The sequence below is a fragment of the Drosophila miranda genome, chromosome XR (assembly GCF_003369915.1).
Source record: "Drosophila miranda strain MSH22 chromosome XR, D.miranda_PacBio2.1, whole genome shotgun sequence".
Taxonomy (NCBI): domain Eukaryota; kingdom Metazoa; phylum Arthropoda; class Insecta; order Diptera; family Drosophilidae; genus Drosophila; species Drosophila miranda.
Window position 1 is genome coordinate 1,145,211 of NC_046674.1, and position 25,630 is coordinate 1,170,840.

General features: G+C 48.9%; 6 protein-coding genes and 1 long non-coding RNA gene across 9 annotated transcripts; 4 read left to right on the forward strand and 3 right to left on the reverse strand.

The window, feature by feature from the left end:
- The first annotated feature begins 22 nt into the window (after window positions 1-22).
- LOC108151769 (protein OPI10 homolog) lies at window positions 23-995 on the forward strand. The gene is made up of 2 exons (XM_017280613.2): window positions 23-655; window positions 718-995. Exons 1-2 carry the CDS (start codon window positions 266-268, stop codon window positions 910-912), a joined length of 585 nt encoding a protein of 194 aa, XP_017136102.1. The 5' UTR covers window positions 23-265; the 3' UTR covers window positions 913-995.
- Window positions 969-14,544, reverse strand: LOC108151762 (2-oxoglutarate dehydrogenase, mitochondrial). The gene is made up of 9 exons (XM_017280603.2): window positions 14,072-14,544; window positions 13,631-14,009; window positions 13,497-13,569; window positions 13,115-13,425; window positions 12,230-13,044; window positions 12,012-12,166; window positions 11,053-11,947; window positions 10,826-10,980; window positions 969-1,440 (listed from the first exon to the last, which is right to left on the reverse strand). Exons 1-9 carry the CDS (start codon window positions 14,336-14,338, stop codon window positions 1,080-1,082), a joined length of 3,411 nt encoding a protein of 1,136 aa, XP_017136092.1. The 5' UTR covers window positions 14,339-14,544; the 3' UTR covers window positions 969-1,079.
- Window positions 2,265-8,092, forward strand: LOC108151760. Its single transcript, XM_017280602.2, has one exon. It carries the CDS (start codon window positions 2,426-2,428, stop codon window positions 7,643-7,645), a length of 5,220 nt encoding a protein of 1,739 aa, XP_017136091.1. The 5' UTR covers window positions 2,265-2,425; the 3' UTR covers window positions 7,646-8,092.
- Window positions 14,545-14,548: 4 nt separating the features above from the next.
- Window positions 14,549-16,259, reverse strand: LOC108151765. 3 transcript variants are annotated; one of them, XM_017280609.2, is made up of 3 exons: window positions 15,974-16,259; window positions 15,738-15,912; window positions 14,549-15,626 (listed from the first exon to the last, which is right to left on the reverse strand). In XM_017280609.2, exons 1-3 carry the CDS (start codon window positions 16,184-16,186, stop codon window positions 14,566-14,568), a joined length of 1,449 nt encoding a protein of 482 aa, XP_017136098.1. In that variant the 5' UTR covers window positions 16,187-16,259; the 3' UTR covers window positions 14,549-14,565. The 3 variants fall into 3 exon arrangements, with proteins under 3 accessions (XP_017136098.1, XP_017136097.1, XP_017136099.1); XM_017280608.2 differs by having other exon boundaries at window positions 14,549-15,638; XM_017280610.2 differs by having other exon boundaries at window positions 14,549-15,638; window positions 15,738-15,926; window positions 15,974-16,101.
- A 4,543-nt stretch (window positions 16,260-20,802) lies between these two features.
- On the forward strand, window positions 20,803-22,080 carry LOC108151860 (TOX high mobility group box family member 4-like). The gene is made up of 2 exons (XM_017280748.2): window positions 20,803-20,977; window positions 21,075-22,080. Exons 1-2 carry the CDS (start codon window positions 20,897-20,899, stop codon window positions 21,837-21,839), a joined length of 846 nt encoding a protein of 281 aa, XP_017136237.2. The 5' UTR covers window positions 20,803-20,896; the 3' UTR covers window positions 21,840-22,080.
- A 343-nt stretch (window positions 22,081-22,423) lies between these two features.
- Window positions 22,424-23,222, reverse strand: LOC117186614. The gene is made up of 2 exons (XR_004471590.1): window positions 23,048-23,222; window positions 22,424-22,971 (listed from the first exon to the last, which is right to left on the reverse strand). It is a non-coding gene; the product is annotated as an uncharacterized LOC117186614 (long non-coding RNA).
- A 788-nt stretch (window positions 23,223-24,010) lies between these two features.
- LOC108165439 (TOX high mobility group box family member 4-like) lies at window positions 24,011-25,414 on the forward strand. Its single transcript, XM_017301478.2, has 2 exons — window positions 24,011-24,196; window positions 24,327-25,414. The coding sequence occupies exons 1-2, from the start codon at window positions 24,161-24,163 to the stop codon at window positions 25,089-25,091; spliced, it is 801 nt and encodes a 266-aa protein (XP_017156967.2). The 5' UTR covers window positions 24,011-24,160; the 3' UTR covers window positions 25,092-25,414.
- The last annotated feature ends 216 nt before the right edge of the window (window positions 25,415-25,630 follow it).

Sequence of the window (25,630 nt, forward strand, 5' to 3'; positions counted from 1 at the left end):
TGTCCGATAGGCAGTTTTGTTCCGGCTGTTCCCCCTTTCTATCGTGGTTGCCAATAAAAATATATATAGTTTTTGTTTAACTAAAACTTCGGGTCCCTGCTCACATAACCACGCTTTCTTCCAGGCTACTCCTTTTACTCACCGCTAAAAAGGCACCTGACATTCCGCGACTCAACATAATTTTCATCTGGAACCAGCTCATTTCAAGCGCTGCACACAAGCGGCTTGTGGTGCATTCTCGAAAATTCCGCCCGGTTGAAGGAAAATGTTTGGTTTGATAATCACAGGACGCCTGCCACAGACAGATTTTGTGCCCGTGGCTGAAAACAAGTTGCTCATAAATGTGCCGGACATCGAGGCTGTTAATTACATAGTCGTCTTCTTGACGGGCACCACTCCGCTACCTATAGGCACCTCGGCGGCCATATATTTCAGTTGGCCAGACGCGTGTGCGGCTCCAACCTGGCAGTACTTGGGCCACATAGGCAACAACAAACCCTCGGCGATATTCAAGATAGCCCAGCTGAAGAAGGGCCACGAGCTGGGGACGCAGGCGAACGGCATGGTCTTCGGCACCCAGGAGATCTCACACATAGCGCAGATCGGGATCAGCATAGAGCCGGAGCTGGCGGTGGCGCAGCAAACTCCTGCGGTGGTAAGCACTGATTGAATTGTGAATACAAGCTCCGTAACTAAACTACGGATCTACCATTGCAGTCCAATGCCAACGACAATAAGCACTTCAGCCAGCGCATGCTGGAGAACTTATTCAATTACGTCTCCAGCTATTGTGTCTCCCCACAAGACATCCCGCCTGCCGTGACCGAGTCCTTTGTGCCTTTCTCCGTGGTGAAAAACTGGTACGAAAACTTTCAACGTCGAATGGATCAGAACCCCAACTACTGGAAATAATAACAGCACACCCAAGTACCGCTAAGTGCCCTCCACCCTCTTATTTTATAGATATTGCAAATAAATTTGTATATATTCTTTCAGTATTTTGATAATACTTAAAAAAAAAAAATGGTTTTAAATTTGTATTATACCAAAAAGTTTGTGCAAGCCCCGTCAGCATAGATTCACTTCTTTGGGTCATTGGGCTTTCCCTCTGGCTTGCCGGCTGCACCTTTCGGCGGAGCATCCTTCGATGGTGCCCCCTTACCCTTGCCTGCAGCTGCGCCCGGCTTCGGCACTTTTCCGTGTTTTAAGGAGTGCTCCGATCTCTTTGTGGCAGCATCCAACTCGGCTTTTCCCGCTTTGGTGGCAGCCTTAGCCTTCGCCTGCTGATCCTTGACCATGCGCTCGATACGCTGCTTGTTCGCGTCGGTCATCTCGCCAAAGACGTCGGTCATGAATGCCTTGTACTCTGTTTTGAACTGCACTTTGTTGCCCGTGGCCGGAGCGGAGTTGGGCTTGCGTCCAATATAGGATATGCAACGGCTGCGGATGGGCGATTAAAGAGTTCATTACAAGGCGCCCATTATGTCTCAAGTTGTGTGCTCTCTACTGTCTCTCTCCATCTCCATCTCTACTCTCTCTTTCTAATTTATGCTTCGCTCGGCCTCTGCCATCTCCCTCTAAGCTGTGTTTCGCTCGCCCCACAGCAACCGGCACACAATTTGGCAAGATAATGTCGCAAAGCGGACGCGACACCCGAATATTCCTCCTACCCAGCGCGTCTGCTATATAGTCTATAGGGAGGTAGGTCTATTTAAACAATAGCATTGGCGCTGGGCGACGCGAGCTGATTTTTATTCGTCCTCTTCAGCGTCTAGCCCGTTCGGTTCGTGCTGGTCTTTTTTGTGGCCTGCAAAAAAGCAAGCCATTTGGCAAGCCGACACATTTATTTAGTCTATATAATCGCCTGGCATATGGTACATACATACATATATATAGCCGAATACCGTGGGCAAGTACATAATGAAGAGACACGCGCGCAACCTCTCTTGACCATTGTTTTGTTGTTCTTACACGATTTATAAACATTGTCCCATACCCTGCAGTGTGCCGTGGGGGGGATATTTTGAATTATGATCAGCATCGAGAATTGGAATTCTGTGTTTCCTGCCTTCCGGTATTCCCTTCTTAATACAAAATCTTTTGGATGTGTATTGTACAGCATCTATGCTTCGATTAAGAGGCATATCACACATAATTTGCCTGCAATTGAATACGCGCAGTTTGTTGTCTGATCTGATCATTGATTTGGCGATTGCCAGCGTCGGGCAATGCAAAGCAGCCACAAAAAATAGGAATCAGAATCGGATTCGGATTCGGCTGCTCTATGTGCTGTTGAAAGATCGCATTGCGACAGTTTCGCTTGCAACGTGTTGAGTGCAGTGCAGTATATCGATTTGAGTTGACCGCGTTGCACGAGACCGCGCCACGTGGAAAATAGGTAAACAGGAGGGCATCCCAGCCAGCAATGTCATCGATCAGCAGCCTTGGGGCCGAGAAACCGCCATCCGCCATGCCACCAATAGAGGCAGCGGCAGCTGCTACTAATAATTCTCCGAGGCTCGTTGATGGCATCATAAATCAAAAGCCTGAGTCATCCATGCTGCCAATGGGGCCGCCGCCGGAAGTGCCAAGCGCTGGCCTGCAGTTTCCGCTGTGCCGATGGGTCACGCGTTCGCGATTCCCACCGAATCAGTCAGAGCAGCGCCGTCAGTGTCAGAAGAACACGCCACCAAAAGGAATATACAAACAATATGTGCACCCAGCAGACGCTCAAAAGTTTCCCATGCAAAGAAATGTTTACCAGGTGAAACGGCGGCGCTTTCCCTTGCGTCTCTCTCGGGGAACGGCTCCTCCCAGCCTTCCCGTTTCGGAAGAATTCAAGAGATTTCCCATCGGATCTCAGGTGCCTGCCGCCTCAATCACTCTCACCTTTCCCGAACTGGGCCAAATACCGAAGAGGAATGTCAGTTCTGCAATTCGGCAAGCAGCCATGACCACAACCACAACGATGACTCGACGGGGGCAGGTGCGGGTGCCACCCGCGGCGAAGGCGCCCCAAGAATTTCCCATAATTAAAAAACGATTTGTTAGCTTTCCCAATCATCATCGAACGATGGTCAATGGCGACGGCGACGGCAACGGCAACGGCAACGGCAACGGCGGGGGGCATGGAGATCCAAGCGGTGGGATAAAGATGCTGTCGTGGCCAACGGATGTGGTGCCCACACCACCACCAACAACAACAATGACGCAGATGAGCCGCGACACAATCCCCAAAATAGACACGGATCCGCAATGGACAGGCGGAGAAGGTGGTGCTGCTGCCGCCGCCGCTGCCGCTGCTGTCTCCGTGAACGCCACAAATGATGATGATGATGATGTACATAAGGTGTTTGATAATGAACTCGAACCTCATGGGCGTCGGCCGGGGGAGACAGCAGCAGCATTAAACTTGAACGTGCCCGATGCCGAAGGTGTTGGCGAGCAGAAGGAAATCGAGCATCAACAGGCGGAAAATTTTAATGACGCCTTCGGCCAGCGACACGACCACGACCACAACGACAGCGAGAACGACGGCGACGACGACGGCGACGGCGACGGCGACTACGCCATGGATGTGGATGTGCCCAAAAATAAACACGAAATATGCGAGCAAAGCAAATTAGAGAAGGTCTTTGGGGAGGCGGAGGCGGAGATGGAGCATGGGCGGGCCGAAGATCATAATGAGCTAAATATGACTAAAGAGGGGAGCAACAATTTAGCACATCAAGAGCAGCAGCCACCACAGCAGAGGCAGAGGCAGCAGTCAATATGTTTAGCCGGGGAGCAAACAATAGATGGGAATGGGCATGGGGCGACGGCTGCCTCCACCAGCGCCAGCAGCCACAGCAACCACCAGCGGCAGCAGCAGCAGCAGCGGCTGCGGCGGCAGCTGCCCGTCGATCTCTCAGACGCGCGCGAAACGTCGCCAAAGCAAGTGGACGATCCGAATCAGATCCGAATTCCGACTCATATTTGTCTAATCGACGGCGGCGGCAGTCACGTTCAATCGGAGCACGGATCATTGGGCAGTCCCAGTGCCGGGCCAGAGACAGTAACGCGTCCAAATATAGAACTACTGAAGAGTTCCGTTCGCGCTTTCCTCGCAGAGGGTGCCGTCGCCACCCGCACCGCAGCGCCACCGCAGCTCGACTTTGAGCTGATTGATCTGCTGACCGACGCAATTGAGTTCCTGTGCGAACCCACCACAACGGGCAACCTTTGGAGCGCAGCTGAGCCACAGGCAGAGGCAGAGGCAGAGACAGAGACAGAGACAGAGGCAGAGCCAGAAGCGGGAGTGGGAGTGGAGCAGAGTGCGGACATGACTGTGAGCAAAGTGAGCGAGGATCGGGACAGTGAAACAATCGTCGTTGCCGACGTTTATCTCGACCAAGTCGATCAGCCCACCGAGGTGGATGACAACAACAACAACAACAACAACAACAACAGCAGCAGCAACAACAGCAGCGGTAGCCCTGTCAATGCCAGCAGCGAGATGAAGTACGAACTGAAGACTGCATCCACTGCAACACTGCCAAGCAGACGTCTGCCCACCACCGTCACCCCCCTGAGCAGCACTCCAATACCAGGAGTCCCGACACTGGCAGCCCCACCCACAAGTCGCTTCCACCAGCCGACCAGTCGTATACGAAATGTGGATGCAGTGCCTGCCCCCATCACACCCCTCCTGCTGGGTGAACAGCTGAAACGCAGCTCCGCCAGCCGCGACGACATCTCCATAGACCCCGAGTCAGTGCTGCCAGAGCGGACGCGTCTGCGTCGACAGCGGCGCATGCGGTCGCAGGACTCGGTCGAGGAGAAGCCCGAGGATGTCATCGAGCGGCTGAACAAGCTCAAGGCCCGCATATCGGGAGCGCTCAGTGAGGTCAAGGGTGTCCTCAAGCAGTACAGCACCGAGAGCGAGGCGGAGGCCGCCGGCGAGAAGTGGCTGGGGCCGCCACCGTCACCCAAACCAGCAGCTGAGAGCGAAAGTGGAGCAGCAGGAGCAGGAGCTGCAGCAGGTACTCCTCCGGTGACATTCCGTTTTGTGAGCAAGGTGCGACGTCGCAGCTACTTTGACGAGGCAGAGGAGGAGAAGGAGAAGGAGCAGGAGCAGGAGCAGGAAAAGGAAGCCACTAAAGAAGACGTCAGGGAGAATCATGTACCGAAACCTGCCAGAGATCTCAAGGACCAAAAGGATGAGCCAAAAACCGCCGAAAGCCAAGAAAACTCAACGGAGATCAAGCCAAAGATCAATGAATCAACAGAACCGAAGGAACCCGCAACCAAACCCCAAGAAGCTGAAGGCCTGAAAGCTTCAGCTGCCTCTTCGGAGCCACCGCCTGTCAATGGAGAGCCATCCAAGGCGAAAGTGCCAGAGAAGAGCAAAGCCCAGGCCAAAATGGACTTCCTGGCCAAAGTGCAAAGTGAACTGAGGGCAAAGTCCGCGAAAGAACCTAAGGAATCTCCCAGAGCGTCCGCAACCCCAGAGGAGACCCCGACACCAGCGGAACCCGCACAAAAACCGACAGAAGAAACAACGCCAACCGCAACCGCACTGCCAAATGAGTCAGCCACGCAACCAGCGGCCAAGTTGGATGCGCCAGCGACCGTCAAGACCGTCAAGACCGTCAAAAAGAAAGTCGTGGTAAAGGCAAAGGTGAATCCCCGACGCGCCTCAATTGCAGCGGTGGAGCCATCCAAGATCAAGATCGAGCCGGCAGTCGAGCAGATCGATGCACTCATCGCACAAAGGCGACCCTCCGACTCGGAGGCGATTGTCAAGCGCAAGAAGAAGCAGAAATTAATGAGCAGCATTGCAGCAGCAGCAGCAGCGCCATTAACTTCCGGCAATCAGAAGGAGGCGGAGACGGCTACAGCAACGGGCACGACGGACTCTATAGCCGAGGAGACAGCGGTCAAGCCAGAACCCCTGGCTAAAGCAAAAAGTGAACAATTGGCGACGGCAGAGGTCAATGCGGTGGCAGCTAAAAGCGAAACGAAGTCGGCTGCCAAAAGCCGCCAAGGAGATGAAGCGGCGACGAGACCAGCGACAAGTGCCACTGCAACAGAAGCAGAATCGGCATCCGAGTCAGAAGCTACAAAGGCCCAGCCAAAACGATTGCAGATCGATGAGGCTGCTGCCCCTGCGATTGCCAATCAAGCGCCAGCCAGTGGACGAGGCAGACGCGCAAGCCTGAAACTAGCGGAGTTGGTAGGCGAGACGGTGCTGGTGGTGCCGGCATCAAGTGCATCCGCAGCCACATCCACAGTCACAGTCACATCCACAGCCACATCCCCACCCACGACCAGCCCAGACCCAGCAGAGACAGTGCCTGCAATTATCAGCTCATTAAGCGAGTCCAAAGAACCCATTAATCAGTCGGCAGTTGTACCGGAGATTGCCATTCCTTTCGAGACGCAGGTGGAAGCAACGCCCCAACAGGTGGCCGTCGCTGCTGACATTGAAGGCGCCGCCAGTGCCGCCAGTGCCGCCAGTGCCGCCTCCGTCGTCGACCAGTCAGCGCCACAAATAGCAGCGACATTGAGCGAAGTGCCGCACGAAGAGTCATCGTTACAGCAACAGCAACAGCCAGAGCCGCAGCTGCAGCCACAGAAGAGCCAATCCGGGGAAGCTACAAAAGACAACGCACAGGCGCATACTGGCAACAGTCTTGCCACCATGCCGGAGCTGAAAGTACTTGCGGGCCCGGTGCAGCCCGTGAAGATCGAAACCGTCGAGCAGCCGCACGATGGGGACAAGGACAAGTCGGATCACCTGTCCGTCATCAAGAAGAAGTCTGCGCCGCACCTCAAGAAGCTGGTGCGCAAGAATTCCATAGACAAAGCGAGGGAGAAGGACAAGGAGGAGCCCCAGGACACCAGCAAGCTGAGCAACATACTCCGGGACAAGAACAAGATCAGCGAGCTCTCCTCGAGAATCAACAAGCTAACGCCGCCCAAGAAGCAGGTCAAGCAGGGCCAACTGGAGCCGGCGCCTGTCGCCCTGCCGGAACAGGAAAATGTGAAGGCCGAAGGAGAAGCTCCAAGCGGGGAGATCAACCAAATCGAACCCGAACCCGAACCCGAGCCCGAGCCGGAGCCAGAGCTTGAGGCAGAGCCGCCCACTCCCCCGCCAAAGAAGCCGCGCAAGATCAAAAAGAAGGTGATCATCAAGCGGCAGAAGCGACGCCTCTCCATCAGCGACACATTCTTCATCCAGCCGGAGCCGGAGGAGCCGAAGGAGCCCGAGATCGAGACCATCGAGAAGGCCATCGCCTATGTGACCGACGACGAGGACGACAAGCAGCAGCCGGAGCAGGAGCAGGAGCCAGTGCCGGCCAAGCCCCTGAAGTCCTGCCTGCACGTGCGCGAATACAAGATCGGGGATCTGGTGCTCTACGCGGAGCGCTTTCGCAAGACGCAAGTGCGCTGGAAGCGCGGACGAGTGCTCGACAGGATTACGGGCATCTCGTACAAGCTGGAGATCGAGGGCAAGGAGGTGGCCGCCCACGTCAGCTACATCAAGAAGTACACGGGCCGCAAGGTGCGGTTCGGCAACAAGGAGTACCTGGAGATTGACTACGAGCAGGTGGCCGAGGAGGAGCGACGGGCGGCCAGCTACAGCATATGGAATATGGTGTAGAGTGAGTGTCCTACTGTGAGTGTCCCTGTGTCCTTGTGTCCCAGTGTCCGCCCCCCATCGATGCGTCGCCCCCCCATCGTCTCGTCTTGCCTTTGAGTAGAATTAAAAAATTGTTTTCATTCAAGGAAGGATTTTTTAAGGATCTCAACTCGACATTCAATTATGTTATAGTCTTTCGTCTCTAGCTAGTCGTATGTGTAATCTTCCTGTAAATAGATTAGCGTTAGTTATCCTAAAGATAGTCGCAGCCATGAGTAGTAGAAGGCCAAAATTTGAGTGTACATTATTCCAGAATCAGTTGATGGAGTCACCAACTGGAGTTCTAGTCGATTTCGATGTTTCCTTTCGTTCAACGCTTTGGAGAGTCTACATTTTAAGTACTTATGTGTAATTATAAACAAACAAACCAATTTAATGTTAAATAAAAGCCGAAAAATATTTCAGAAATGCGCGTTGCAAACTATTTACATCATCCCCTAGCTATTTCCATCATCATCATCATCATCCATAATAATACAACAACACAACTATTTCCAAATCCAATTACTCATAAAAATTTTATGAATCTGTTTATTTGAAATGGTTCCCATTTTGGCGATTGATGCTTCCCCTGGCCCTCGCAAATGTCCATCCCCCACTGTTGCTGCTCCACTGTTGCTGTTTTTCCGACTATTTATAGATCTCGATTGGAGGAAATATCGCGATGAATGAAAAAAGAAAACAGAACCCCGAAGGCGCTACCAAATATTTTCTTTTCCCCGGTCCACCAAATGGCGGCCAGGGGGGGTCAATAAATTCCATAAACATATGTATGTATCTCAGTTCGCAAAAGAAATAAACACTGACACATACTAGGGGCCTTGCCCACCCACTCTATGGGCGTCCACTTAGAATGTATCCCCCGAATATCCCTCGGAAAGATCTCAAAGATGCGTGCCATTAATAAAACTTTGGCGGGATTTTACTGTGCATTGGCCGCATCCCCATTTGCATCCCCATCCCCAAAAAGGGAAATCAGATGGGAAAACGCTAAGCATTCTGCCTCAAGATCTCGGACATTTCTCATAATTGAGTGTCAAGGCGTTTGGCGCTTTCGGAATTTCTCGCTTTTCGATTTGCGACAGAGAAATCTCTCATAATTATTGCCTGGCTTTTGTACAAGAGATTTTAATTTACGTTGACAAAAACAACAAAGAAATTCACAAAACATGCAGATGCCAGCCAGCCATAAACACACATAAATAGTACATATATGTACATTCATATGCATATGTAGATATGTAAGCGTAGGGAGGAGGGTGAGGGTATGCCTCATAGTATATAATAGATATAGACCTGCAAATATGCTACATTCCTGAGGCCTTTCGCAGTGTGCGCCCCAGCACGATTTTTCATTCAATTTTTCGATTCGGGCTGGCAACCCAAGTACGAGTAGTACTTATGTACGTCTGTACATACATATATACGATACAAACATACTACTCGGACTCGTATTTTGAGCGATAGATAGCTGGGATGGGTTGGGAGGAAAGCATTCTCATGAAAGCCTCAAAAACATCCGAGACATCAAAGATTTCAAGTGCAGAGAAAAGTACTTTTGCTCGGAAAGATACATATAAAAACATAAAATCATATGGATATATGTACATACATATGTATATCCACATGTTTATTTTATTCGGGGAGGCAGTATTGTTTTCCATAAATCAGAGCAGAAATCTAGCGAGCCATTTGCGCTACTAGGAGACCAGGACCAGGACCAGTGTCGGAATCGGAATGGGAATCGGAATCCGACTAGTATTTTACTACTTATGTATATGTCGGCACATTAAGTTTTATGTGGATTGTGCGAGCAGAACACAGCACTCGGAGATGTCGGAGATCTCGCATAAGAAATGCCAATCGTTAATTCAACAGACAACGCCAGCAGCCACTACACCACGGTATGTATCTATCTATCTCTGGCCAGGGGCAGTGGACGTGCTTTAGTATCAAACGCCGCCGTCGAGAAAAACTGTGCCAAGTTCCTTGCGCTAGTTTTATACAATGCGAAATCCAACATCGACATCGGCTGTCCGCGATTTGTTCAAAGTGCAAATCTGGCAGCAAGGCCGGACGGACGAACGGACGGACGGACGGATCGACCGGGCCAATTACTAACAACGCAAAAAGCAAATTGAAACATATTATTGGAGCCTTCGCATGGCGGGCGTGCTGCACAATTAATTGTATCAGAGAGACAGCCCCCAGTCCCAGCCCCATCCCGTGCCCCAGCCCCGACCCTGTTGTGGGGGCGATCTGTGAACTCTAGCGAGGTCAACCCCTCATTCACTATCTATCTTTCTGGCGAACCTCAATATATTCTCCCAAGTTTACAAGATCAGGTCGCACACCTATAAATCTTTAGGGCAGAACAAACAACCTTCAAGATTCTGCTTGGCACACGATTTGTTCAAAGAAAACAAAAAACAAAAGAGAAAATCCGCTTTCAAGTGTCGACGATAAAGGTACCCTCTGCAGGCGGAACTAAGAAGACTTTTACGGAGTATAGATACGGTTCTTACCAAGGCAGATATTTGTCCGATGTTAATGTTGTAATTAAATTTAATAGTATGCCTTATAGACCGATAGAAACGGAAGGACATGGCTGATCTATGTAGAATATAAGTATATAAATACACGTAAATGGTACGTGTATTCGGTGTACCCCCTATAGGATATTTACCCAAACAGAAGCAGAGAAACAATTGACTGAAAACCATCAAATTGTTGGTGTTGGCATGCGCCAGTGCCAGCGCCAGCGCTAGCGTTAGAGCAGTGCTACCAAGGGTTCGCAAGCGGCACAGATGGCGTCACACTGCGACGGTGCGTCGCCATCTTGAAAGTGTCAACTGAACCGAACCGATAGGAACGGATCGGATCCGATCTGTGGATCTCTGGTTGGCGTCCCTCTCTGGCGTGCGAGAGGGAAATCGATTGACACTTTGAAGGCGCGTCAACGATAATCGCACCTGAATTCAAATCCCCAGTCGGTGGGGCAGCAGTAGCCCAAGGCCTGACATTGCACCTTGCCATTTCGAGAGAGAGAGAGAGCGAGAGCGAGAGCGAGAGAGATATTTCTATGTGTCGCAGGGTGTGTGTTCTGTGCTGTGCTTTCAATCAGATCATCTCCAGACTCACGTTTCGTTTTCCTTTTTGATCAGGACCGTGTCAAAACGTGGCTGTATGTAGGACCAGCATCCCTGGTTCTTGTGCTCCTCCTGAACCCAAATCAGCTCCGCTGACTTGTACAGTTCAATCTCCTTCATGATCAGATCGTACGGGAAGGGGCAGATCTAAGTAAAAGGGAGACGGAGACACCACTGTATCCGAGGAAATGCACTAGAGATGATCTGGATCTAGGGTACCTGTTCGATTCGAACGAGAGCCACCGTTTCGTCTTGCTCGTGGTCCTCGCGCTCCTTGAAAAGGTCGTAGTAGACCTTGCCAGTGCAGAAGACCAGCTTGGTGACACAGTCGGCCTTATTGGCCGTCTTGCTGTCGGGGATGACGCGCTTGAACTCGCTGCACTCGTTGAAGTCGCGGAACGGACTGCGGGCCAGCGGATGGCGGAGCAAGGACTTCGGCGAGAAGTTGATGAGGGGCTTGCGGAAGCCCATGGCCACCTGGCGGCGCAGGGCGTGGAAGATGTTGGCCGGCGTAGAGATATTCGTCACTATCCAGTTGATATCCATCAGCTGGCGGGCCACAAAGTCACAGTCGCAGGTGTCCGGAAAGACGTCGGGATCGTCGTCGCTCATCTGCAGGAAGCGCTCGATGCGACCAGAGGAGTGCTCTGGGCCCATGCCCTCCAGGCTGTGCGGCAGCAGCATCACCAGTCCGGACTGCCGCACCCACTTGGTCTCCCCGCTGGCGATGAACGTGTCAATGATGCACTGGGCGGTGTTGCAGAAGTCCCCGAACTGCCCCTCCCAGATCACCACCGAGTTGGGGTTGGCCATGGAGTAGCCATGCTCGAAGCCCAGGACCGCGCACTCCGATAGGGAGCTGTTGGACACCGAGTAGTCCGCCTGGTCGGGGTACAAGTGCTCTATGGAGTTGTAGCGCACCTTGTCGCGGGTCTGGTGGTGCAATACATGGTGTCGATGCGAGAACGTGCCTCGCTCCACATCTTGCCCAGAGAGACGCACGTGTATACCGTCCTTTACCAGCGTGCCAAAGGCAAACGCCTCCCCCAGCGACCAGTCGGCCAGCTTGGACTCGACCAGCTTTCTCCTCAGCGCCAGAATACGCAGGATACCCCTGGAAGAGATCGCGATGAGTGGCTCCAGAAGGATGGAACAGCAGGTGTGGCAGGGTGACTTACTTGTGGACCTCGAACTTGTGCTCCTTGGGTGGCGGACTCGAGTAGACCTCGCCAATGTTCTTGAGGGTGTCCAGGCTGACGCCCGTGGGGCACATTTTCAGTCTGTCGCGGCCCTGGAAGAAGGCCGTCCAGGGAGAGTCGATCCAGGAGGAGTACTGCAATGGCAAAGAGCTGTTAGGCGGAATATTCCGACCGGAGGAGGAGGAGGCCAATCAAACCTTCATGGTCGACAGCTTCGTGGACTCCTGCCACGCATCCTCGCAGATCTTGTCGTACTTCTCTATCATGGCCTTGTAGTCGGCCGCCGTTACCACACCCTCCTTGATCAGCTTCTCCGAATACAGGGTCATGCAGGTCTTCAGCTTCCTGATGCGCTGGTACATCAGCGGCTGGGTGAACATGGGCTCGTCGGCCTCATTATGGCCGTTGCGACGGTAGCCGACAATATCAATGACCACGTCCTTGTGGAATTTGGCCCGATAGTCAGTGCTGACGCGGGCACAATGGATGCACGCCTCGGGATCATCGGAGTTGACGTGGAAGATGGGGGCGTTCACCACACGGGCCACGTCCGTGCAGTAGCGGGAGGAGCGCGAGAAGCGCGGATCCGTGGTGAAGCCCACCTGGTTGTTGCTCACGACGTGTATGGTGCCGTGGGTGGTGTAGTTGGGCAGGTCCGACAAGTGCAAGGACTCGTAGACTACGCCCTGCCCGCAGAAGGAGGCGTCGCCGTGAATGATTATGGGCAGCACCTTGCAGCCCGTGGTATCCCCGCGCTGGTACATCTCGGCCCGGGCCTTGCCAAGCACCACCGGATTCACGTACTCCAAGTGCGAGGGATTGGCCACCACCGTGATGCGCACGTTCTTGTTGGTCACACGGTTCAAGCGCTCCATGTACAGGCCCAGATGGTACTTGACGTCGCCCGAGCCCGAGTCGGTTGCCTTTAGGCCATGGAACTGTCCCAGGATATCGGATATGGGCTTGCGGCAAATGTTGGCCAGCACATTCAGTCGCCCCCGATGCGCCATTCCTGCGAAAGAACGCCACCAGAGCGCGTCAGGAGCAGAGTTCAGGGGAACAGAGCTAAGTGAAAGACTAACCTATCATTACTGACTCGACGCCGAGAGTGGTGGAGCGATCGATTATCTCCTTGAGGATGGGTATCATGATGTCGCACCCCTCGAGACCGAAACGCTTCTCCGAAGTGAACTTCTTGGCCAGAAAGTTCTCAAAGCCGGTTGACCGCGTCAGGCGCTCCAGTATGAGTCTCTTCTCGTCGGGCCTGAACTCGATGGCGCCAGGCTTCTCGAAGCGCTCTCGTATCCAGTTGGTCTTGTTCAGCGACGTGATCTGCATGTACTCCACACCAATGTGGCCGCAGTAAATGCGCTCCAAGCGGTCCAGAATCTCTCTATGGGGGAAGGGAAGGAGGCCAGTTGAAATGAGAGTGGAGTGGCTGGAGCTGCTGAAGGGGAAGCCTACTTGAGTGGCAGGAACTGCTCGTTGCCGCCAATCAGCGTGGACGATGGCAACTTGAAAGCGGCGTTGAGATCGTCTGCAAAGATGGACGGCGGCAAGGTTAGGGGCTGCAAGAGGATCTGCGTCGCCTTACTTACTGAACACATAGGAATAGTGCTGGCGGAGCACGGCTGCGGTGGCATTCCGCTTGGTGCCGTCCACAGAGGTGGTGCCGAGGGGCTGGACAATGCCCAGCGGATCGAGATCGGCGGCCAAGTGACCGCGCGTTTGATAGGCCCTTATGATGGCCTGCACCGTCATATGGTCATCGATGTTCTTCCAGTCCATGGCTGGGGCAGCCGCCGCGGCAGACGTGGTCGGATTCGTTGTGGATATATCCCGGGTCGAGAGCGCCGATCGCGATTTGACTCTCGCCGGCGACGGCTCCATCGGAGGACGCCTATGCTTCCGCTTGCTCGTTTCGGAGGGTTTCGTTGACACGATGCGCGGCTTGCCGCTAAAGAAGGCATCCCACGACTGAAAAGGAACAGTCCATTCAGTGGGACCATCGCCCATCCGTCTGTTCAGAGCCCACTTACCGGGTCCACGGACTTGGGATTGGCCTTCCATTTGCTGTACAGCTCCTCAATGTAGATGGCATTAGTTCCGTTGAGCAAGCTGTCGGAATCCTTGCTCTTGGCGGGGGCCTTCGGGGCATTGCAACTGCTGTCGGTTTTCAGCTGTCGATGGCTCAGCTTCAGCTGACCGACGGGGCAGCTAGGTCTCAGCCATTTCCAGTCCAGAGGGACATGGACCCTGAATGGAAATCTCAACAGCATCGTATTCCTGAGCCTCCAGTGATTCATGGTCTTGGGCGAAAATTATCCGAGCTCCAAAATTTTCAAAGAATTTTTGAATTTTGAAACACAATCTAGTTTATTTGCTGGAGTACTAAACTAACTGTTCATATTTGATGACAAGAGCTAGGACTGAGGTTCCTGAGTTCGAATTCCCTCGGCTCGCAGGCTACTCTTCTGGATTGGTTCTAGCATCGGCACCGAAAGAGTCATTGACAGCTGCCTCCCTCGCTTTCTCAGAACTTATTCGGATTAAAAGTACTACGGTCAGGGCTCGGCCTGGTCGACAAAGGACGCAGGATCGGTTCATTGGTCTTTTCTCGTCTCGGACTGTCCTCCGGCGACTTGTCTTCAGGGTCTCGTCTCTTTTCGGATAAACCAGAGTCCGGTCCCATTTCCGATTCGGACCTATTTTTGTGGCCAAGGTTTGATCTTTTTGCCAATTGTCGGTACTTAACGCTGGGCCCAGGCTTGTCTGCGCGTTTCTGGCCACGTGACTTCTTCTCTGAGGATTCCGATCCCGGCTTATCTGCCGCTTTATACACGGCTTTCTGTATTCTCATTGAAGCCTCTACATTCCTGGGATTGGGGGGAGCCTTTCTGTTCAATCGAGTGCCGTATTTTTTTGCCTTTTGTTTCCCGCCGGGCAGGGGACTTTTCTCCTTGGCACAGTCTTGGGTTGTTTGTTGCAATGACCTGCGGTCTGTTATGGGCCTGAAATAGTCCACTGAGCCACTGGAGCCCACTTTGTACAGATAAATCGGTTTATTTTCGGAAGACTCTGAAAGAGTCTTTTCCGTTTCGGCCTCCTTTTTGTCGTCGGAAACTTGCATCTTAAATATGTTAAGCCTTCTCTTCGTGTTTTTCGGTGCATCTTCCAGTTTCTGTGTCTTTAACAATTTCGGATTCTTATTGGGCAGCGTCTTGGGCAGCCTCTGCGACCTTTGCATTATTTTCCTGGCCCTGTCGGCCTTTGCCTTGACATTTTTCGATATTTTGCCCAGAAGCTCTCTCGTGGGGGACTTTGGTGTTGTGGTATCATTGTCCTTATTGGAGCTGGACTCCAAGAAAGGACTCAGAACGGTTGTGCCTATTAAAATATCACTCTGAGGGTCGATTGCATCAATTAAAGACGTGGGTGTGTCCGTGGTCGTGGGCCCATCTCCATCCAACTTCGCCTGAGGCCTTGGTAGTTCAATGGAGCGCGGGGCCTTGGTCTTTTCCAGCTTAAGGAAGAGATCTACATAGTCCATTGGCATAGATGAGCCGACTGAATCCTCTTCAGTCATGAGTGAACCTACAGGATTGTCTGGATTAGAACCAATTGGTTCAGTTGATGAAGGATATTGTGTAATGGGAATCGGGGAAACACTGCCAAGTGTTTTATAAGAATAAGGATGATACGCACTTTCTCGACCAGTTTTTTCCTTTCTCAGATCCTTGATTGCCCCCGGGCTTGGAGTAGTGTCAGGTTCCAGTGGGACCGGGTCCTCAGAGTTCACCTGGGCCGGGTCTTCAGTGTTGCCCTGGACCTGATCCTCAGAGTTGCCCTTGACCATTTCACGAAAGTATTTCTGCCACGACTGATGGGGGGGAACTAGGGTTAGGTGAGAGAGAGGTTTGTATCTTTTCGGCAACACTTACCACATGAATGGAGGATTCGTCCTCCAGCCATTTTGAGAACAAATGCTCCACGTATTTGGCATTGGTGGCACCGATATCAGCCGTCACACTTGCATCTCTTTGGTCGGTCTTCGATGAACCATCCTCGTCGCCTCTCCGCCCGCTGCCACCCCTCGTGCTGAACCGCTGAAATCTTTGGAAGTTGGCCAAGAACCGAAAGCTGCTGAGCGCCATTTTTAAATTTCAAATCAAACTGTAAATTTCGATATACAAGACCTAAAGAAGAATTTAGATTGATTATAAAATCAGTGAATAAAAATATTTGACTTTATGTAGTGCTAACCAAACGGAACTGACGATTTCCTTGGATAAAGGAAGGTTTTGGCAGGTCGGTACACAACTTTTAGAAAGGACCGTTCATCTCGACGTGCAGGGGGGGCTATAATTGCAGTGGACTCTTACTTCACGTCGGAGCACTTCACAGTCCAAGTTCAACAGGAACTGGAATTCCTGTGTGTAAAACTGATTCTTCCCGCTTTCGCTATATTCATTACTTGCTAGTATATCCCACCTTCTTCGGATATTTCAATTTATGAGCAGCACTTGTCCGCTTTAACCGCTGTTTCTTCCTCGCCATCTGATAAAGATCGTTTGATAGTTCTTGGTGACTTCAACTTGCCAGGAACTGTTTGGTCTTCGGTAAACGAGTCTAGTATCCTAGTGCCCATGTCACGACATGACTTTGTTGACGGCTTGCTTGACCTGTCCCTGTCTCAAGTCAATCATGTGAAAAATTCCTTGGGTCGATTGCTTGATCTGTGCTTTGTATCGGATCCGACCATAGTGTTGTTAACCCGAGCCCTTCCGCTCACTATACCTGAAGACGCCTACCACCCTACTTTCGAGGTGTCGCTAGATATAGGACCAACTGTATTGGATCGGTCGAGTAGGCTACCCGAACGTGTCCGCTGCTTTCGTTAAGCCGAGTTTGCGAAGCTTAATAACCTCATAAGGGATTTTGATTGGTCCGCTTTGTACTTGTGCACTGATGTCATAAAAGCACAAACATTTTTTACAATGCTCTTGGCACATTTTTTGATTCTTGTGTCCCGCTTTCTTGTCTGACTAGATCTGGAAAACCCCCTTGGTTTACCAAAGAGTTATCCAGGCTAAAAAACTTAAAATCAATACTTTATAAAAAATTTCAAGAAGTGGGTTCTCCTACTTCTCACTCTCGCTATGTAATAGCTCGGTCAAACTTTTCAGTTCTTAATGCTCAATGCTATAAGAACTACCTATCTGGATGCAGGATACGTTTTTCTCAGGACCCTAAACAGTTTTACTGCTTCGTAAACAGTAAGCGTAGAACGTCCGCACACCCATCCTCGCTATCATTTTGTAATACGTCGGCAAATAATGATCAGGCAAATTGCCGAATTGGGCTAAATAAGGCCATGGGCGTGCTTGGGTTTATAAAGAGGTGGTCAAAGGAATTTGACGACCCCTATATAACAAAGACTCTCTATACCTCGCTTGTTCGTCCGATCTTAGAATACGGCTCCTGTGTATGGTGCCCTCAGTACAAAGTACACCAGGACCGTATAGAATCAGTACAGAAAAACTTTTTACTCTTTGCTCTGCGGGGCCTTAACTGGGATGCGGGTGTAAGACTCCCATCTTACTCTAGTAGACTACTATTAGTAAACCACCCATCAAACCCTTAGTTAACCGTAGAAAAATGCTTGGTGTGATATTTATGCACAACTTGATCAGGGGTGACATAGACAGCCCTGATCTGTTGAGCCGCATAAACTTCACGATTCCTATTAGACTGACTAGAAATTTTATACCGTTGTTCCTTCCACTTTGTAGATCGAATTATTCCTTGCATGAACCGTTTAGGGTCTTATGCTCGGATTATAATTCCCTCTACCATATTATATCCACCACTAATTCTCTTCCTCTTATTAAATTACTTATCCTTACACACCTTTCTAGTAATTAGTAATTGTAGTGGTATTTGTATTTTGATTGCATGCTTAGTAAGTTTAGTGCTAATTTTCCTCGAATGTTAGTCTAATAGCTATCTTTCTTGCATGTTCGCGTTCGGTTCGACTACGCACCGTGCGTCATGCGGCAGCGCCCCTCGGTCGGTTGGGCGGGAGGAGGGCTGCGTTTTGCCTGGGATCCGCGCGTAACAGCCTTCTGCTTGACGGTGCAGTAACTGCATCGCCTCTTGAAAGATGCAGTCATTGTATGTCAACGTCCAAGTAAAAAAAAAGCCATCAACGGAAATGATATTCTTTGGTTGTTACTTCGAGTTCTTTGATAGAAATATTATTAAAATTGTAATTTACCTTTTCAGAAGTATAGAAAGATTTGGCATCCGCCTTTTTTCCTGTAGCTCAGGTTCATAGGCTTTCCCATCGATGGGAATAGTCGGGCATCTGTAAAATACTACACATGCATCTACCACCACAAATTCCTCCGCTAAAAGTACCGGGAACGCCAGATCAACGATCGACAATCCATCGACAATCCGTCTTTAACCAAAATTATCAACTCCGAGGAAATCCAAACACACGAGCAAACTCTTCCTTGCCCTCTACATCCCCCTGTTCATTCTTTGATACAAATATGTAAATATGTATGTATGTATGTACATCCGCCTACGCATAGGAAAATATATCACACATTGTAGCGAATAAAACCTAGGTTATGTTCTCACTCTTGAGAATTGCATGAGATTAATTTTTTGGCTATTACCTGAAAAACAACTAGCTATCACACCAGTGAAAACTCACCGATCAAAAACAAAAACAAATACATACATATGAGGAAAATGTAACATGTTAAATATTAGTACATATGTACATATATAGGTAATTAGTTATTGATTATAGAAAATTAAATTTATTATAATTATGGAAAATATATAAATGAAATCCGAAAAAACAGTAAAGACTGACCTGTTTTTATAATGCGGTAGCATGCAATATTATTTTCTGTTTACTTTTGGAACGTTGTTGTTGCTTTTGTTGCATTGATATTATTTTTGTTGTACAGTTTAAATGTTGTTTTCCACACAAACACATAAAAAAAACCACATATTCAAAGAATTATTTATCACACACGCACACACATCTCAAGACCTCGTGGCCTAACGACAAGAACAACATTTTTAAACGCATTTTCACTTGAGTTGCATTAAGCCGGCGGCACACCACTACAAACACGACTTTAATGACCGCTTTTGGCGCCGCTTTGAATGAGGGACGGCCGGAGGGTACTGAGAAAGCTGTGATAAGAATGCAGCAGCGTAGGCGGCTCAAAGCTTCTTCCTCTCCCAGCAAAGAACGAGCCAAAGTTGCTGGCCGAACAAGAGCGTATACGTACATATGTATGGCTGTGTAGGTCACGTCACTAAAGGTGGCGAGAGAAGAGCAGCGTGGGCGAAACAAATCTCAGCTTGCAGAAAGAGACGAAAAGTTGGTGGTAGTGTATGCGTATGTAAGAGTGCAACAGCGTTAGCGCTCAAAGAATTTGGTAAGCTCTGCTAGCTCACGCTCGCTGCTAAATTTACATGGCTCTGTAACGACACTTTGCTCTTTCTCTGTTACCTTAGTGAAAATGACTCTGTAACGACACTACAGAATTTGTTCTTTCTCTGGCTAGCTCACTCTCTTTATCTTTCGCTGTTAGCTCGCTGCTAAATAAGCATGCCTCTGTAATCAGTAACATCAGCTGTAAACACGGCTTCTATGAAACTATTAAAGCTGAATGCTATGAAACTACCAACGGTGTCTGCGAAAAGCACTTTTGAAGACGCTCCTCCACTCAAATGCAGAATAAATCTAGGTTTCAGTGTATGCTATTCTTACAGAAACCGGGAATATGTAACGGGATTGAGTGTGTATTGAGGAATCAATTATAGGTAAAAACCATGTATATATATATGGTATAGAAAATTCAAGTTACAGACCTTCGAGCTATGGAAATTTTACTGTATTTTGAAAGGAAATAGGGTAGATAGGGTATGAGGTATGCCACACTTCATAAAGATGCAACACAAAGTTGAAGTAATAGAAGAATTTTTTAGCAGTTCAGGTAAAAGATCTCGTGGAAATTTTGTTTATAAAACAAGAGAAAGGATACAAACAGCAGTATTTTCCACGGGAGGAGCTAAGATCCCTTTTTTCTACGGTGTATTAACGGTATATTTTTAAAATGAGATGGTACGTTCCGGTATATTTCTGAGGGTCAGACCGTATATTATAATGCCAGCTTATATCCCATGTCTAGCTCACACACCTTGCAAACTTGTATACTTGGACTCACCGTCTTGTCCAATGCACCAATGTAGAAATCGTATAAAATGCCAATTTCCAAGCCACATCGAATTCGTAAACAGCATCGAATTTTTTTTAAAAGGTCGGAAAAAGGCATGTAGCGGAGGTTTTTTACACTGGCGCTCAAATTGGGCTTACATAAAAAAACAAAAGAAAACGGCCCAACTTGTCAACAAACAGGTGTCGCCTTTGATAATTACATACAAATTTAGTTAATATGCAGTTAATGTGTAGTTACCATGCTACCATGGTTTTATAAACAATTCAATACAGGTTAGTTTTTAAATTAGCATGCCTTGTACGAAATGGATTCAGCAATCGGATAAACTTATGAGTTTTGAGCTGAGGGTCCTACCAGCTAGTAATATTCAAGCGAATATCAAAATCGAGGAAGACGAGGGAAGATGAATACAAATACTTCGTTAGTATATTTACGGTATATTTTAAACTATGACGTATTTCGATATATTTCTGAGGGTCAGGCCGTATATTTTATCGTTAAATCCGTTAAATCACACTAAAAAAGCCTCGCTCTATAAGAAAATCAAAAATTATTGTAAATTATTTGTAAATAAAAATATTGGGAACTGCTGCAATGAATCAATTGAACCAATTCCACGCGCCCTCGTTCGGAGATGATATGTTCGACATGCCAACGGAGCCCCCCAACCATGCTGTAAGTGGTGCTGGAACAGGCAACACGGGAATGCTCTTGGGGGTTGAGCATTAATAAAATGATTAACCCAACGCCAATGCTTTTGTTTTCGTTGCAGTCGCAGAGACTGCTCAGCCTGGATCATTCCACGTTCAATGACGACGACGAGGAGGATGGCGACACGTATGGCGACGGCGGCGGGCACAGTATGATGACGCAGCACGAGCACGAGAATCAACATCAGATGCTGCCACAGCTGTCGCCAGCTCCACAGCAGCCACAGCAGCCGCAGGCACAGCAGCCGCAGCAGCAGCAAGCGCTGGAACAAGCTCCGTCAAAGCCTCTGGCACCGCTTGCACTGTTTTTCCGCGACACTGTGACGGCCATCAAACAGCAGAATCCGGCATGCTCCCTCGAACAAATATCCGTCATCGTCCACACCATGTGGGAATCTCTGGACGAGACGCAGAAGAACGTGTATACCCAGCGGCACGAGCAGGAGAAGCGCGACTTTTTGCGCAACATGCGCGACTATCGCCAGCAGTTGTCGGAAACAGAAATCACTCCGGAGGTTGGCAGCAGCATCCCAGATGCTGTCGCTTCTGTGCCGGCGATTCAAACGACGGATCTGATCTCGCCAAAAACTCAAATGAGCGACGAACAAACGACACCGTTGGCCACAGCCACCGTAGAACCTCCCAAACAAATTCAGTTGCTCACCGAGGCGGCCCAGGCGCCAAAGTGCACGCGGGATCAGTGCAACAAGCCGGCGATCATCAATCCGGACTGGGAGGATGAGTACTACAGCAACGAGTTCGTGGTCATCCACTGCCGGAACGTTTTCAACAATTGGGCGCTCTCATTGAAGAGCTCTCCGACCTAGGGGCACCGACTGAAACACCGAATTAAGATTAGTCTTAGAGTTTAGTTCAAATCTACCAAATTGCATTGCTCCCGCGCGCGCTGACGTCGTGCCCCCATCAGCTGTTACACGTCTGGGGCCTTGCCAGCCTCGAGAAAAACGAATTGCTGCAAACGCTGCTGCATGCATGCCCCTAACGGGGGGGAATACCACATATATACAATTGGGGTTAATTTAACAAACTCTCACTTTCTACCATTCACAAGATCTGTTCTATCTTCCATGTGTGTCCTGTGGCTGTTTTAACTGTGGCTGGCGCTGTGCCACTTGCAAATAATTCACTTTCTTTTGCCTCTTGTAAAGAGTGTCTGTATGCTACGGGTGTGGATGAACATTATTGGATTGCATTGAAAGAACTGGTAGCTTAGAAATAATGTATCGGCACTGGCGTTACGTTGCCTAAACGTAACGCCCAAGAGAACTAGTCCTCTGATCTACTATAATTGTTGAATACACGTTGCTTAATCAGACGCACCAACTGTGCATAATTTTGTAAATTTTTTTTGGTTGTAATCTAGAATCTGTACGAATGAAAGACAAAGAAATTGTAGAATATTGTAACTTTTAATAAATACACACATTTATTACTCTTGCACTTCATTATCAATATATCAATGTATCAATGCCGTTACAATGCTTACAAAACTCATCCTTCGTTTCACTTCGGTTCGCATATTATATGGTAGTACTATAATATATCAAATAATTAAAATGTATAAATTATTATTATGAATTCAAATAATACACATGTATAATATAAAAGACGTTTCCTTGGTTGCCTTGCTGAAGTAATGCGCCAGTAGTATTACGAGTACGAGTTAAATAAACAACAGTATAAAAAAAAAGAATTCAAGCTTAAATTATCATGGAGTAGAGACATGGTTTCCGTTTAGTTTTCTCTCTTTGATGTGGTATATGGGGAGTATTTTCTTTTGGGCGGGATAAAGCAGGAGAGTAGAAGACTTTAAATGCAGCTTGCAAAGCGCATAGAGCGTAGAGCGGGAGCGGGGGAGCGGGAGAGCAGGGGTATCCTTCAGTGCACACATTCGCTGGGGGCTAGATCATACTTTAAGTAGACTTTCCATTTTTCGGGCTGGGGGGTAGTAAAAAGCTTTTCGTTTAGCATTTAACATAAACATACGAGTAAAGCGCACTCTAAATAATATCACCAAATATTTGTTATTCCATTTTTGTTTGCCTGATCTGATCCGATCCGATCCGATCCGATCTCTGCTCTGCACACAATCCCTCCAGGGCTCTCGCATCGGTTTCCATATCGTAATAAGCTAATGCACTAATATTTCTGGAGTGGTTAAACCACATATTCAAAAAATTATTTATCACACACGCACACACATCTCAAGACCTCTTGGCCTAACGACAAGAACAAAATTTTTAAACGCATTTTCACTTGAGTTTGTTTATTTTGTTTATAAAACAAGAGAAATGATACAAACAGCAGTATTTTCCACGGGAGGAGCTAAGATCCCTTTTTTCTACGGTGTATTAACGGTATATTTTTAAAATGAGATGGTACGTTCCGGTATATTTCTGAGGGTCAGACCGTATATTATAGTGCCAGCTTATATCCCATGTCTAGCTCACACACCTTGCAAACTTGTATACTTGGACTCACCGTCTTGTCCAATGCACCAATGTAGAAATCGTATAAAATGCCAATTTCCAAGCCACATCGAATTCGTAAACAGCATCGAATTTTTTTTAAAAGGTCGGGAAAGGCATGTAGTGGAGGTTTTTTACACTGGCGCTCAAATTGGGCTTACATAAAAAAACAAAATAAAACGGCCCAACTTGTCAACAAACAGGTGTCGCCTTTGATAATTACATACAAATTTAGTTAATATGTAGTTAATGTGTAGTTACCATGCTACCATGGTTTTATAAACAATTCAATACAGGTAAGTTTTTAAATTAGCATGCCTTGTACGAAATGGATTCAGCAATCGGATAAACTTATGAGTTTTAAGCTGAGGGTCCTGCCAGCTAGTAATATTTAAGCGAATATCAAAATCGAGGAAGACGAGGGAAGATGAATACAAATACTTCGTTAGTATATTTACGGTATATTTTAAACTATGACGTATTTCGATATATTTCTGATGGTCAGGCCGTATATTTTATCGTTAAATCCGGTCACACTAAAAAAGCCTCACTCTATAAGAAAATCAAAAATTATTGTAAATTATTTGTAAATAAAAAGATTGGGAACTGCTGCAATGAATTAATTGAACCAATTCCACGCGCCCTCGTTCGGAGATGATATGTTCGACATGCCAACGGAGCCCCCCAACCATGCTGTAAGTGGTGCTGGAGCAGGCAACACGGGAAAAGAGAATAGAGAATAGTAGTCAGCGAGCGCCCAGGTCTTGGGGGTTGAGCATTAATAAAATGATTAACCCAACGCCAATGCTTTTGTTTTCGTTGCAGTCGCAGAGACTGCTCAGCCTGGATCATTCCACGTTCAATGACGACGACGAGGAGGATGGCGACACGTATGGCGGCGGCGGCGGGCACAGTATGATGACGCAGCACGAGCACGAGAATCAACATCAGATGCTGCCACAGCTGTTGCCAGCTCCACAGCAGCCACAGCAGCCGCAGCCACAGCAGCCGCAGCAGCAGCAAGCGCTGGCACAAGCTCCGTCAAAGCCTCTGGCACCGCTTGCACTGTTTTTCCGCGACACTGTGACGGCCATCAAACAGCAGAATCCGGCATGCTCCCTCGAAAAAATATCCGTCATCGTCCACACCATGTGGGAATCTCTGGACGAGACGCAGAAGAACGTGTATACCCAGCGGCACGAGCAGGAGAAGCGCGACTTTTTGCGCAACATGCGCGACTATCGCCAGCAGTTGTCGGAAACAGAAATCACTCCGGAGGTTGGCAGCAGCATCCCAGATGCTGTCGCTTCTGTGCCGGCGATTCAAACGACGGATCTGATCTCGCCAAAAACGCAAATGAGTGACGAACAAACGACACCGTTGGCCACAGCCACCGTAGAACCTCCCGAGCAAATTCAGTTGCTCACCGAGGCGGCCCAGGCGCCAAAGTGCACGCGGGATCAGTGCAACAAGCCGGCGATCATCAATCCGGACTGGGAGGATGAGTACTGCAGCAACGAGTTCGTGGTCATCCACTGCCGGAACGTTTTCAACAATTGGGCGCTCTCATTGAAGAGCTCTCCGACCTAGGGGCACCGACTGAAACACCGAATTAAGATTAGTCTTAGAGTTTAGTTCAAATCTACCAAATTGCATTGCTCCCGCGCGCGCTGACGTCGTGCCCCCATCAGCTGTTACACGTCTGGGGCCTTGCCAGCCTCGAGAAAAACGAATTGCTGCAAACGCTGCTGCATGCATGCCCCTAACGAGGGGGAATACCACATATATACAATTGGGGTTAATTTAACAAACTCTCACTTTCTACCTTTCACAGGATCTGTTCTATCTTCCATGTGTGTCCTGTGGCTGTTTTAACTGTGGCTGGCGCTGTGCCACTTGCAAATAATTCACTTTCTTTTGCCTCTTGTAAAGAGTGTCTGTATGCTACGGGTGTGGATGAACATTATTGGATTGCATTGAAAGAACTGGTAGCTTAGAAATAATGTATCAGCACTGGCGTTACGTTGCCTAAACGTAACGCCCAAGAGAACTAGTCCTCTGATCTACTATAATTGTTGAATACACGTTGCTTATTCAGACGCACCAACAAAGACAAAGAAATTGTAGAA